General features: G+C 42.0%; 1 protein-coding gene across 3 annotated transcripts in view; it reads left to right on the plus strand.

The window, feature by feature from the left end:
• Nucleotides 1-13,900, plus strand: part of FREM3 (FRAS1 related extracellular matrix 3) — an 82,297-nt gene that overhangs the window by 8,260 nt on the left and 60,137 nt on the right. For all 3 annotated transcript variants that reach the window (XR_014552290.1, XM_083631523.1, XM_083631524.1), the window contains exon 2: nt 465-554. Coding sequence is in view for 2 of the 3 variants with exons in the window: in XM_083631523.1 (XP_083487649.1) it covers nt 465-554 (90 nt within the window). In the remaining variant the exon portion in view is untranslated. The remainder of the gene's footprint in view (nt 1-464; nt 555-13,900) is intronic.

Raw genomic sequence — 13,900 nt, forward strand, 5'->3', positions numbered from 1 at the left:
AAGTGGATGTGGGTCACAATCGTAAAATCCCAGGTAGATTGCATTCAGGGAAGGTAGTGAATCCTGGAATTGTAATCTAAACAGCTCTTTGAAAAACAGAATTGCTCAAGACAGTGGCTCAAGTCATGGACTTGAGTTTTAAGATCACTTTTTAAAAGTAACTTTTAAGTTTCTCTTCATGTTTCAGCCTTTAGCAAAAACAAAAATACCTGTATTCAGCACTTACAGTTTTGTTTTTAAATTGTTTTGGTTTGATTTGCGAATTGTTGCTTGCATATATTTTTTGTGTTGTATTTTGTATTGAAGAGGGGGATATTATGTATCCAAAATAAAACATAAAGTCTTCAAAGAACATTTGCAGTTTGCAGGCATATTCCTTTTAGAAGTTCAAACTACTGAGAAGTCTTTGGTGTCAGCACTGTAGTGATTCAGTTACTTACGTGGCTTTTTTCTTATCCTGTTAGCTGATATTGATGACATGAAGATCTGCTATGTCTTGAAGGAAGGTGACAATGCAACTAGTGACATGTTCTACTTCTCTGTTGAAGACAGTGGTAAGATAAAAAAATTTCTTGCTGAAGTATACTCTAAAATCAACACAGGAATATTGGAATCAGTTATACACTTTCTATTGGGAATTTGACAACAGTTTTAGGTGTAGTTTTGCCAGAAAAGGAGAAGGGGGTCCAGTTAAGGTTTACTCAGAATAGACCTACTGATATTAATGGTCTTGAGTTAGTCATGTGCATTAATTTTAACGGATCTACTCTGAGTGTGATTAACATAGAATGCATACCATGTATTCTGTGTATTTTTATTAACCCAAAACAATGCATGTTTATTTATAAGCAAGTTCCCCTGCGAATAGTGGTGCTTCCTCCTAAGTAAGTGTGCATGGGATTGCCATTAACTTCGGCTTGATACTGCAGGTTAGGGACCTGGAATATGTGGCAGGATCCCTCTGTTTGCACTTCTGTCTCTTACCGTCACGTGATGTTTTTGGGGTACAGCTCTCATCACCCCCAATCATTGGCCATGCTGGCTTGGGTTGGTGGGAGTTTGAGTTGAACAACATCTGGAGTGTCAGAGGTTCACCTGCCCTGCTACAAATGATTCTCATAATGTGGGTTGTACAGTTGGTTAGGTGGGGGGGGTGGTAAGGGATAACTGCAAATTATGTTGTGCATTTTATGTTCCTTTTGCAAGTACTTTCCCTATAGTTTAAAACCTGGAGCACAGGCTACTTTCATGCAACTTATGTGACAAATTAAAAATAATAATAACAATTTTTAAAAATGGTGTGTATATCAGTTGTTCAAAACGGGCTGTTTAGGAACATTGGAAGTTGCCTTGCACCAAGAGCAACCATTTGGTCCATCTAGCACTCAATTGTCTGCTATACTGAATGGCACCATGTCCCCATTAATTCCACCCCTACATGAAATTGCCAAGAATTGAACCAGATACCTTTTGCATACAAAGCTTGTGGTCAGACGCCCTGGCATCCTCAATTTTAAATATTTTCCAGGTGTATCTAACCTGTATCATTGCCATAGTGACAGGTAAATTTGCATAACACTAGCCCTTGCACAAGAATCCAAACATCTATCCCTAATCATTTATTGGTTGGTATAACTGTTTTTGTGCGTGCCATAAACCAATGCCTGTTTCTTTGCACCATAAATTTCCCTGCATCCTTTGTTCTGCCTATGCAGGGAGAATGCTCTGAAGTCCTAGGCTGTGTGATTGCTAAATATTTATACAGTGCTCTCAAGGTATATGTTCTTAAAGAATAAATCAAACAGAAACCTGCTAAATGCATGCCCTTTAACACTAGAAAAAAAGAATTAAAAGGGGGAAGGGAGGAATTTAAAAACTGTGTGGAAAATATGGAACATGTTAGAGCATATACCTTAGTAGTAACTCAAAACTCACTGTTGGTTGGAACAGTAATGGAGCATGAAGGCAGTCTATGTGATTACTTTTGTGCCTTCATTTTGCTCCCAGACTTCCATAAAATTTTATAAAATTGCAACCTTAAATTAGCATTCTAAAAAACAAATACTTCTGCTAGACACATATCTACAATTTATGGCTATTTAAATGATAAATGATAAAGAAAATAATAGACTATAATTACTACTCTTGCAAATCAGACGGTTCCTTTGATAATTTAGGCTGCAGTTGTGTGAAAACACTTCCCAGAGAGCAAATTGGTAGGGACATTTCCACATAAAAATGCACAGGATTGTGTTGTTTCATAAGAAATTTGTAATAAGATTCCAAGTTTCAAAAATGCCCATTATTCAGGCTAACTTTTATACTAGATCTTGATAGTTTTGGAGCGTACAGACAGCTGGCTTTATCACATCATCTAGTATTATATTCCTAAAGCTCAAAAGTAAACTAACAAGTTGTAATACACTTATGTTCCTTGTGCAAGTAGATTGACCTTCTTTATCTCTAGTTTTATGGCTGTTTACATCCACAGGCAAAGGTGTTATTATTGTGTCACAATTTACAATGCATCTGGATGGAGACTGCATTCCGCCGGATGTTGTACAGAGAGAGAACAAAATATGATACCTGCTCCATACACTTAAATGTATGCTTTAGCTGTCAAGTTTCATGGCGGCTTTCTGAACATGTAGCTGAGATGTAAAGAACTGAATAACCCTTCAGAAGAAGATAATTAAGAAAATGTATGCTGTTTACTAATGAGTCTGAAAGTCAGCCCAGAGGTATTAATAGATATGTAATTTAAAATGATAGGTATATATGCAAAATGTTGTTAAATCAGATTATATTCTCAATTATACATATGTGAACCTAGTGAAAGTGTACCAGGGACATAGTTAAATTGTTTGGCTCTAGCATTGATTAATGTCATATGACACAGTATTCCAGGGTTCCAAGTACCAGGTTTGAGTGGCTAACAGCTGGGATTGTCTGGAACGAAATCATGTGTGTTTAGCAGAAATCCCTTAATGAGTTTGAGGCCTGTGAATATACGTGATAAGGTGATACTGAAGTCGGTAGAAGGTGATAATCTGTGGCACTGGTTTTGAAAGCTGGAGGAACGCATGTGACATGAGTGTGAACATATCAATGCTAGATGCAAGCGTTCGTGATCCTTTATGGGTGGCTAGTAGATGTTGTCTTGATGCACACTCTTCCTACTCCAGAGAATGTAACAAATAACTCCATATTTCAGCACTGCACAGGTGTATAATTCTGACTCATGGTTAATGCAGGAACAGGAACATTGCAGAACAGAGAAGTTTGAGAAGTTTCATTTCATTTGGTGAAGCCCAAGATCCCAGGTAGACTAGAAGCAGTAGCTGTCAAGGATTTACTTTGGTCAGGTGCAATTAACCTTGTGCTGATTTGATTAATCAGCAAAGCCCAGGTGCTGTTAGTTAGGTTCTTGGTGTGATTGAGTTGGCTGGCCACCAGACTTTTACAGTTTGGCAAAAAGACCCTATTAGTTCAGCTATTCCTCTCAACATAAGTATGTTATGCTCCTCCAAAAGGTTAGTTTTGAATCCAGTTGGGGGTTCCAAGAATGTCTTCTAATCCTGCTTCTTTTGTATGTATTAACAGGTAATTAGAATGTAGACATTAACTTTTCTTGGTTTTATATTCTCAGCTAAAAGTTTGTGTAACTGAGAAGTTTGCCTTATTTTAAATAAACCTTTAGATTTTTTACTGGTCTGGGTTGTCACTTCAGAGCTGCTCCATGCTAGATTCAGCTGTCTGTATTTGTCTTCTATCATAAATTGTTATCTCCTGGGCTGGAGAGGGCTTCTCCCCCACTCCTAGACAGCAGCTTGTTAGTAATGGCTTGTGTAGCAGGTGTTATAATGGTGCAGATGTGAGATGAGTAAGGCAGAGATGCTTTAATCCAGTAACTTAAACATTTATAATGAATAATAATTTTTAGTGTTTATGTAGTGCGTAAGTGTTAAAGATTTGCCTTGTTTACATGACTCGGTAAGCCAAACTATGGCTTACTGTGTCTGTGCAAACATACGGGCTTCCACAGAGCTTGCAACCCCTTTGTTCCTCCTCAATCCATTTTTTGCTTCTGAGATAAGATAAGGTGCAAACATACGGGCTTCCACAGAGCTTGCAACCCCTTTGTTCCTCCTCAATCCATTTTTTGCTTCTGAGATAAGATAAGGTTGGGCTTAGCATCTAAACCTGGGCATGTGGCTAAGTTTGCTTTTCACTGACCACTAACCTCTCCATGTGGTCTGTAATTGTGTGAGTGAATGACCAGGTGGATAGAGCTACAATCTCAAGTAGGACTGTACTAGTGACAGTTCTGAACTCTGGAATTACTCTGGGTGAATTCTGGGCACTAAGAGTGTATGGTAATTAATATGCAGATGAATGCTCTTTGTGGCAAGTGTTGGAGTAGATGCACTCTCTTCTATCTTTATGCTGTTGTTTCTGTTGTTTTAGAAGGCAAACACCTGTAATTTAAGAATAGCGCATTTGGTTTCTCCACCCCACACGCCATATTTCTCTTTATATCCTGACTAATAACGGGATGCAGGAATGTTATTTGCTCATTCAATTTGTTAATATAATGGGAGCTGTTGAAGTTGTGGAAAACAAATCTATTAAAATAGACCAGGCACCCCCAAACTCGGCCCTCCAGATGTTTTGGGACTACAACTCCCATCATCTCTAGCTAACAGGACCAATGGTCAGGGATGATGGAAATTGTAGTCCCAAAACATCTGGAGGGCCGAATTTGGGGATACCTGAAATAGACAAATGCATAAAATGGGAGTAGGAGGGGAAATCCTGTCCAGATTATATTACTTTGAGATATTGCTTCATTGAGATTTTCTTGTATTGGATTTCAAGGAATAAGAGTTCTCTTGTTTGAGTAATAATTCTCTGAGCCATACCTCTGCTGGGTACATTTGCATCCTTGGCAGTCTTACAGCTCGAAGGATCTTCTTTTTTTGAATGAAGCCAATATAGTAAGCAATAGACAAAGCTGTGACAGTGCAAATGACCCTTGTCTGCTCTTTGTCTCTACCAGTGGAAAAACATTGAACCTGAGCCAATTGGAACAAAATGGACTGAAAGAAAAAACATATTCAGTCCTTCTGTAACTGCATGCAACTGACAAACACAAGTATTTAGGCTTCAGTCCTATATTCACTTGCCTCAGAGTAAGCCCTATTGAGACTTGCTTCTGAGTATGGCATGTATTGGATTGCACTGTTACTTGGTAAACACAAGGAATGTAGTTCTGAATTTAGCTAAGCTAATGCTATCTTTACTATGCAAGAGAATATGTTGTACGTACTCTTGCAACCAACTGTTGTGTGTGTTTTGCGAGTGGATAGATAGGCACATCATGGAATATAACTGTAGTAACTAATGTAATAAAAGAAATACATATCAAATTGATTTCCCTGGGAAGTTAGGCCACTTGGTGCACATGGAATACTCCAAACCAAGGACTATAGCTTTAGCCAAGCTTCTTCAACCTCAGCCCTCCAGATGTTTTTGGCCTACAACTCCCATGATCCCTAGCTAGCAGGACCAGTGGTCAGGGATGCTGGGAATTGTAGTCTCAAAACATCTGGAGGGCCGAGGTTAAGGAAGCCTGGCCTTAGCTATGGTTTCTTGTTGCTCAAAGTATGCAGTAATGTCACTATTAACAGTTGGATAATAGTATGCAGTTCTGGTTAGAAGTATGTATATTCACATTTACAAACCCCAAAGCAGTGTCAAATAAAGTATTAGCTAATATATCAACTGGGATGCGGGTGGCACTGTGGGTTAAACCACAGAGCCTAGGACTTGCCGATCAGAAGGTCAGCAGTTTGAATCTCCGCGACGGAGTGAGCTCCGGTTGCTTGGTCCCTGCTCCTGCCAACCTAGCAGTTTGAAAGCACGTCAAAAGTGCAAGTAGATAAATAGGTACCACTCTGGTGGCAAGGTAAACGGCGTTTCCGTGCGCTGCTCTGGTTCGCCAGAAGCGGCTTAGTCATGCTGGCCGCATGACCCGGAAGCTGTATGTCGGCTCCCTCGGCCAATAAAGCGAGATGAGCGCCGCAACCCCAGAGTCGGCCACGACTGGACCTAATGGTCAGGGGTCCCTTTACCTTTACTTAATATATCAACTATATCAACTTGTACACAGGGGATGCACATCATATACAGAAAATTGTTTTTATATATAATACTAGGAGCACAAAAAAACCCAGCTGATCTCTATGCACATCCCATTTACCGTATTTTTCGCCCTATAGGACGCACCTTTTCCCCTCCAAAAATGAAGGGGAAGTGTGTGTGCGTCCTATGGGGTGAATGCAAGCTTTCGCTGAAGCCTGGAGAGCGAGAGGGGTCGGTGCGCACCGACCCCTCTCCCTCTCCAGGCTTCAGGAAGCTATCCGCAAGCCTTGGCTCCCACGGCTTGCAAAGAGCCGGGCTCCCACCCGCCGGGCTCCCACGGCTTGCGGAGAGCTGCCTGCACCCCGAAGCCTGGGCATGCTGAGCAGTCGCACCTGGGCTTCGGGTAGCTCTGCACAAGCCGCGGGAGCCCTCCAACGGCTTGCGCAGAGCTGCCTCTATCCCGAAGCCTGGGCGCGCTGAGCAGTCGCGCCCGGGCTTCGGGTAGCTCTCCGCAAGCCATGGGAGGGCTCCCATGGCTTGCGGAGAGCAGCCTGTTCTAAGGGCTGGGGTCAGGGGAAGCTCGGGCTTCCCCCGCCCCAGCCCCGTGCCTGGGGGGGGGGAAATTATTTTTTTCTTCTTTATTTCCCCCCCAAAAAAACTAGGTGCACCCTATGGGCCGGTGCGCCCTATGGGGCGAAAAATACTGTATAAGCTGTGCACAAACTTCTGAGGCACAGTCAATATCACCAAGTTCAGAAGTATGTGCTACCTGCAACTTTCTGTTTTACTTAAGGTTCCCTGGACCAGGGTGGCAGAATATTCATCATACACTAAAATTGATTGAGAAAGCTGGTGATCAGCAAACACAGTTATCCAGTAGGAGTATCTTAAAATATTACATTCTCTATTTATTGCAGTTTAAAATATTGCAGTCAGAGAGGCTGGATATTATGTCTAACTCACTTCTGGTTTCTTTCTGTTGCTTTTTAAAATTGTTTATAGTGTATGCTTCTGATCTTCTTTCAGAGTGAAAGCAGGATATAAATAATATTCAATATATAGTCTGTGTTTTAAAATTTGCTTTATGGTTATATTGATGTTTGCCATCCAAAGCACTAGCATGAATTGAAAAGACTGCACTAAAATCTAATAGTAAGGTGTTTCCCCCCCCCCCTTGTGTACAGATTAGACTTGCTATTGCTGTATTACCTCTGTCAATTAACAGGGTTTTGTAGAAATTAGGTTTTTATGCTGCTGTTCAGCATACATATTAGGGGAAGGAAAACCACCTGTGGTGATTTTCTCGTCTCGGAAAAAGGATCTATGCAGTTAAGCATTTTGATATATCTCTCTGTTTTACTTGCTTTAAAAAGCTGTGAAGTGTGTTGAAATAAATGTATTTTAAACAATGAAAATAGTTTCCAATGTAGGATCAGACTGTAGAAACTCTGCCTTATAAGGGAAGAAATCCTGGAGGCTGGCACAACAGTATAAACAAAAAAAGTATAATCCCCCTTCATTATATACCTCCAGCCGTGTTTAAGAAATATAATACTTTGCAAGGAATACTAGTTAACAAGCATAATGCCCATGCCTGACTTTTCAAAATAATATCCATACTCTCAGTTGTCAAGTAGAAGATTTTTCTTGCCACATAGAAAAGAGCCACTTTCACTGTTAAATGGAGGCTATTATGTCACTCCATCTCCATGACCAAAGCTTGGGAATACATCACTCTGGGTTTCTGCTGGGAGGAGGGATCACTCAGTGGGAGCAGACATGAGGGAATTGCACCCTTTCAGTTTACTCCCTGGAAATAAAAGGGCCAAAAAAGTAGCCAAAAGCCTACTTTCCCTTAGAATATGTTTGCTTTCCTATTCACACACCTGAGAATGGTTGACCTAGCTGGAATCGCTGTGACTGCTATGCATTGACAAAAATGAAATTTTAAAACTCTGGCTCAAAAACTATGCAACATACGCTCACCCCAAGTCACAAAAAAGCATGCCAAAAAGAGGAATTTTTAAAACATTAATTTCAGTTTTCAAAATTATAATGTTTTGCTTACCAGCAAAAAATAGTCAGAATCACCCCTGCAGCAATTTTTTTTTAAAATGAAGCTGCTGCAGCATCATTATAAACGGATGTAAACACTGGTGTAATTTGTCCCACAAGTAAAGGATCGGATGTGAAGAATCCAGGAAAATGTGTACAGTGCTGGAGCTTATATAATAACTTCCGTGGGTAGTGTGTTCCACACGGCAGTGGCCTTGGAATGAACCTCTGGCACATGCAGAACCAAAAGATGTGCCCCCATACATGATAGCAATGAACGGACAGGTATAAATTGGGTACGATGATGTCTCAGATATTGTTCAGAGTTGTATAGGGCTTCATACACTTGGTGTAACACCATAAATTTGGCATGCTAGCAATCCTGGCCATGACCCATGCTGCCACATTCTGCACTAGCTACAGCTTCAGGACCAAATGTAAGGGCAACCCCCATACAGAACACATTGCAGTAATCCTATCATGAGGGTATCAGTGCGTGGGCCACTGTAACCAAGCTATCCCTATCCAGGAAGGACCAAACCTGACGTACCTGCTGGCATAAGTTTAGCATTGGGTCCCAATTCAGCCTGTGTTTGAAATATTGCAATAAGAAGACTTTCCCTCAAATGCTTAAAGTATTCCCATATTTTGGCATTTTACATAGAAGACATTTGTCTGCAACAGCACATTTACAATTTCACAAAGCATTTTCATATGTGCTACAATTACGTAACTGCATTTTCTCTGCTGCATTTATTATTTCATAAAATTTATATGCCACTTGATAGCTTTTTAAAAAAAACAACTGCTCAAAGTGGTTTACAAAAGATCCTTCTGGGGCTGTGGGCATTGGTGCCTTAGTTCGGATCTCTTATACAGGAAAAAAGAATGATATACTCATACAGTTAAATACATAAAAATCCTTAATGAAAATTACATTTAAATATAGGACATTTAATGACTGAACATAACATGCTAATGAGTACAACTAATGCTTTTTTAAAAAAGAATTGGCTGAACATTAGCTTTTCAATTAGTGCTATTTAAATATTGCAGTTAGAAAAACACCCTCTCCCCCTTACAGTTTTTCCATTGTACATAGTGAATGGTGTTAAATCTTTGATTTCTTAGCTAGTTGGGATCAGTCACTAAGCCCCTTTCTCAGAGTGCCTGAGTTAATCAATAGACCGCAAGCAGGACAAACAATCTTTTCTCCTTTCTGCATCTTCATCTTTCATCCTGATTGAGAGGGGCTTTGCTATGTAAGTTGTTAGCACTGAATATATTTTTGAAAATGTTCCTTAAGCAGATACTTGGTTGCAAGCATCCCTTTGAAGCAGTGTCCGTTCTTTTGGAGATAAATGTGAAAATGTCTTTGTTTTGTTTTAGAGTGAGGAGTTTTCTGCCTTGTCCAATTACAGCAGTTTTTTAAAAACTGAGAGAATACTGTTAGTAAAGTCACCATTTCAGTATAGCAAGTAGGTTGACTGTAGTGGACTTGAAAAGTACTCTCCCAGTACACCTTTTCTTGCATACATCTAATTTATTGCCTAATTTTTAAATGTGACAAATAATAATTATTTTTTAGTCCTTCACATACCTACTCAGAGACATATTGAAATTAACAAGACTTAATTGCATGTGTCAGTCTCATTGATTTCAATATGCTGCTGAGTTGGTGTGTGTCAGTAGGAATCTCAACCTCAATTTATAGCAGTCTGCTTTCCTAATTGTTATCCTCAGTTTGGGGGTAAAAGTTCTGCCTGGTGTGTGCTTCTGTAATATATTAAATATAATCAGCACAGCTGAATTTAGGCTCAGTCTTTCTGGACATTAATATTCTTGGTCATCTTGTAAAGCTAAGCCACCTGAGAATGTAGTTGGGTGCTTGCCTTTGCTTCTAATGGCACTGTTTTGATTGCTTTCTAGACACCATTTGACACCTGCCATTTAACTATATAGTTCATACTACAATGTTTGCCTGTATGTGTCCATGACAAAGCAAACAAAAGATAGATTTCTAGCAATTTGTTACATTTGGAAGCAAAGCTTAAATACTTGACTGAAATGCTATTGCTGCTTCTCCCTAATTAACACGTTGCAGCTTGCTCAGAGGTCATTAGTGTTTTAAGCAATATGTCAAATCAATTTCTGTGCTTTCAGTAAAATTACAGTAAAGGTTATGAGGACCTCAGAGTTTATAAGGAGACCACTACGCTGATGACCACCCAGGAATAGATGAGAAACAGGGCTGAATCAAAGGAAGTTCATATGTAGGCAAGCTGAGAACTCTTCTTTTTGAAATGCAGCATCTAAATGTCTAAATAAGTAAATAAATAAATGTAAGTATTAAAAGTTGACATTATGTTTTGGGAGATTCATACGCTTTCTCATGAAGCGTGGACTTCATCCAGTTGTTGTAGCGACACATATACACACAGATTTGATTAGGGCACCATATCCTTTGCATCGTCTAATTATATAATGGGGATGCGGGTGGCGCTGTGGGTTAAACCACAGAGCCTAAGACTTGCTGATCAGAAGGTTGGTGGTTCGAATCCCCGCGACGGGGTGAGCTCCTGTTGCTCGGTCCCTGCTCCTGCCAACCTAGCAGTTCGAAAGCACGTCAAAGTGCAAGTAGATAAATAGGTACCGCTCTGGCGGGAAGGTAAACGGCGTTCCCGTTCACTGCTCTGGTTCGCCAGAAGCGGCTTAGTCATGCTGGCCACACGACCACATGAGCTGTACGCCGGCTCCCTTGGCCAATAAAGTGAGATGAGCGCCGCAACCAGCGCCGCAACGACTGAACCTAATGGTCAGGGGTCCTTTTACCTTTAATTACATAATAATTTTTGGTTCTTTCAGCTGAATACCAAGGAAACGTACCCTCTTTTTTAAAAACTTGTTGCATTAAGTGTTGCCCATCGTTTTTATAATATCCCACAGAGTTTAGAATGTGGACATCCAGGTTCAAAGTATTTTTCCTGGACAGATACCTCTTTGAACTTAAACCAGCTTGAGGCAGAGGTGTTCAGATATAGTTGCAGCTTGGGGTAGACAACCTTTCTCAGCCTGCAGGCAACATTCCCCTCTAGGCAAACGTTTGGGAGTTACAAGTCAGCAGTGGGTGGGGTTGGCGGCAAAAGGGCCAAACAACAAACATGCAGTTTACATTTGTACAGTAGGCTAGGTTTTGCACATGCCAACACACCCTTCTCTATCCTCCATTCAAGCAAGCAGGAAGCATCAAGAGCACATTCAGTTCAGGCATAGGCACTCGAGGGGGGCAAAGGAAGGCATTCAGGCCTAGGGAATTGGAGTGATGTTGAGGCAGGGGTATGGCCTGGTATGGTCCCAAGGGCCACATAGGGAGGTTTGGGGGCACTTTTGGCCCTGGGGCCTGAGGTTCCTCCCCTAGTGGTGGTGATCAGCAAGTGACGAGGTTTCCTTTCTAATACTCTGTGTTGCATTTCTGGTACCTGCACCTGACTGGAAAAATTAGCTGTTTTCTTTATGGTCTTAGCTCTTCCACCTGATGGAGCTATTTGAATTAGGAGCTAGAGGACAGGTGCTTTGTAAACTTGAATTGCAGGATTTTTTTTGGGAATTTTGAACAAGTTGTTGCAGTCTACAGGGCAGACTGTGTAAAATAAATCTTATTTCAAGACTTGGAGTAAACCTGGCACCTTCGCAAAATGGAGATGCAAAGCTCTGCGAAAATGAGTATTCAGTTGCTGAATAAATCCATCAAATTTATAGTTTGCACTACCACACAATCATAAAGTGAGCCTTGCCAGACTTAGTCTGCCCCCTTAAAATGGAATTAGTTGCGAGATGCTTGCATCACTTCTGTTTTGAGGAATGGGTTGTCAGCTTGAAATGTATAATTACATGAGAAAAGTGTTACTGACTAGGTAATATACTGTGTCTTAATCCTTTATGAATATTTTTAGGCACTGTGCAACTATTAAAGGAGTAAGTAGAGAAATATTTTACATGTCATGAGTCTACGCAATTATACCTATCTTACCTATCTGTCTGTGATTATTTTAAATTACTTAAGTGGCTAAACTTTATTAATGTGTAAGTAATCACATTAAGCTTTGTTGTACCAGCTCTTTTCTTTAAAATACAATTGTGGTTTTTGAAGTTAAGAAACTTGGAGTTACCAACCTTTGGGTAAAGGATCTAAAAGATAAAATGAGAAGCAAAAATCCCCACACTTGAGCATGCATTGGAGATTGTGCTCAGTGTTGGATGGAGGAGGCAGCTGGCCCAGTGGTGTATCGCTCTGCAGATTTGGCCAGCGTCTGTGTCAGTTTTGGAGGGTTTGTTGATCTGGCTGGGCTGGGGGTGAGCTTGAGGGAGTGGAGACTGCTTCTTTCCAAATGTATTTAAATTGTGCTTCAGTCAGTCAGTTCTTGGTCTAATGAACCACCCACCCTACCACAGCGGTACCTATTTGTCTACTTGTACTGGCATGCTTTCGAACTGCTAGGTTGGCAGGAGCTGGGATGGAGCAATGGGAACTCACCCTGTTGCATGGATTCGAACCGCCAACCTTCTGATCGGCAAGCCCAAGGGGCTCAGTGGTTTAGATCACAGCGCTGTCCCAGCTCCTGTCAACCTAGCAGTTCAAAAGCATGCCAGTGCAAGTACCACATTTTTCTCCCCATAGGACGCACTTTTTCCCCTCCAAAAATGAAGGGGAAATGTGTGTGCGTCCTATGGGGCGAATGCAGGCTTTTGCTGAAGCCTGGAGAGCGAGAGGCATTGGTGCGCACCAACCCCTCTCGCTCTCCAGGCTTCAGGAAGCTATCCACAAGCCTTGCAAGCCCGGCGGGAGGTCCTGCGGGCTCACAAGGCTTACGGGCAGCAGCCTGCAGCCCCGGCGAGTGTCCGCAAGCCTTGCGCACCCGGTGGGAGGTCCCACCGGGTGTGCAAGGCTTGGGGCGGCAGCCTGCCACCCGAAGCACGCGGAGCCCTCCGGAGGGCTCCCCGTGCTTCGGGCGAGTGTCCGCAAGCCTTGCGCGCCAGGCTTCGGACGGCAGCATGCCGCCCGAAGCACGTGGAGCCCTCCGGAGGGTGCCCCGTGCTTCGGGCAGGTGTGCGCAAGGCTTGGGGCGGCAGCCGCGGCTGGGGGGGGAATAATTTTTTTTTATTCATTCCCCCCCCCCAAAAAACGAGATGCGTCCTATGGGCCAGTGCGCCCTATAGGACGCAAAAATACAGTAGATAAATAGGTACTGCTGTGGCAGGAAGGTAAACAGCGTTTCTGTGCGCTCTGATTTCTGTCACAGTGTCCCGTTGCACCAGAAGCAGTTTAGTCATGCTGGCCACATGACCCGGAAAGCTGTCTGTGGGCAAACACTGGCTCCCTCGGCCTGAAAGCGAGATGAGCGCTGCAGTCCCATAGTGGCCTTTGACTGGACTGAACTGCCCAGGGGTCGTTTACTGTTACCTAACTTTACCCACCCTACCACCTTCAACTTGGAAATCTCTTCTTGATCTAGCTGTGTTCATTGGATACTGCAAAATCTTGGGTTGGCTGCCAGTTAAAGGAACTGAAAAGTAATTTAACTGCACCCTTATATTGCCTAGGCATGGCATGAGTTTTCACCTTTCTCGTAGCTGAGGTAGGGAGCTTGGTATTACTTCTGTGATGGGTGTTAGTTTGCATTGTCACAGCTGGTGCTTTGGA

Source organism: Podarcis filfolensis (assembly GCF_964270895.1).
Source record: "Podarcis filfolensis genome assembly, chromosome: 9".
NCBI lineage: Eukaryota > Metazoa > Chordata > Lepidosauria > Squamata > Lacertidae > Podarcis > Podarcis filfolensis.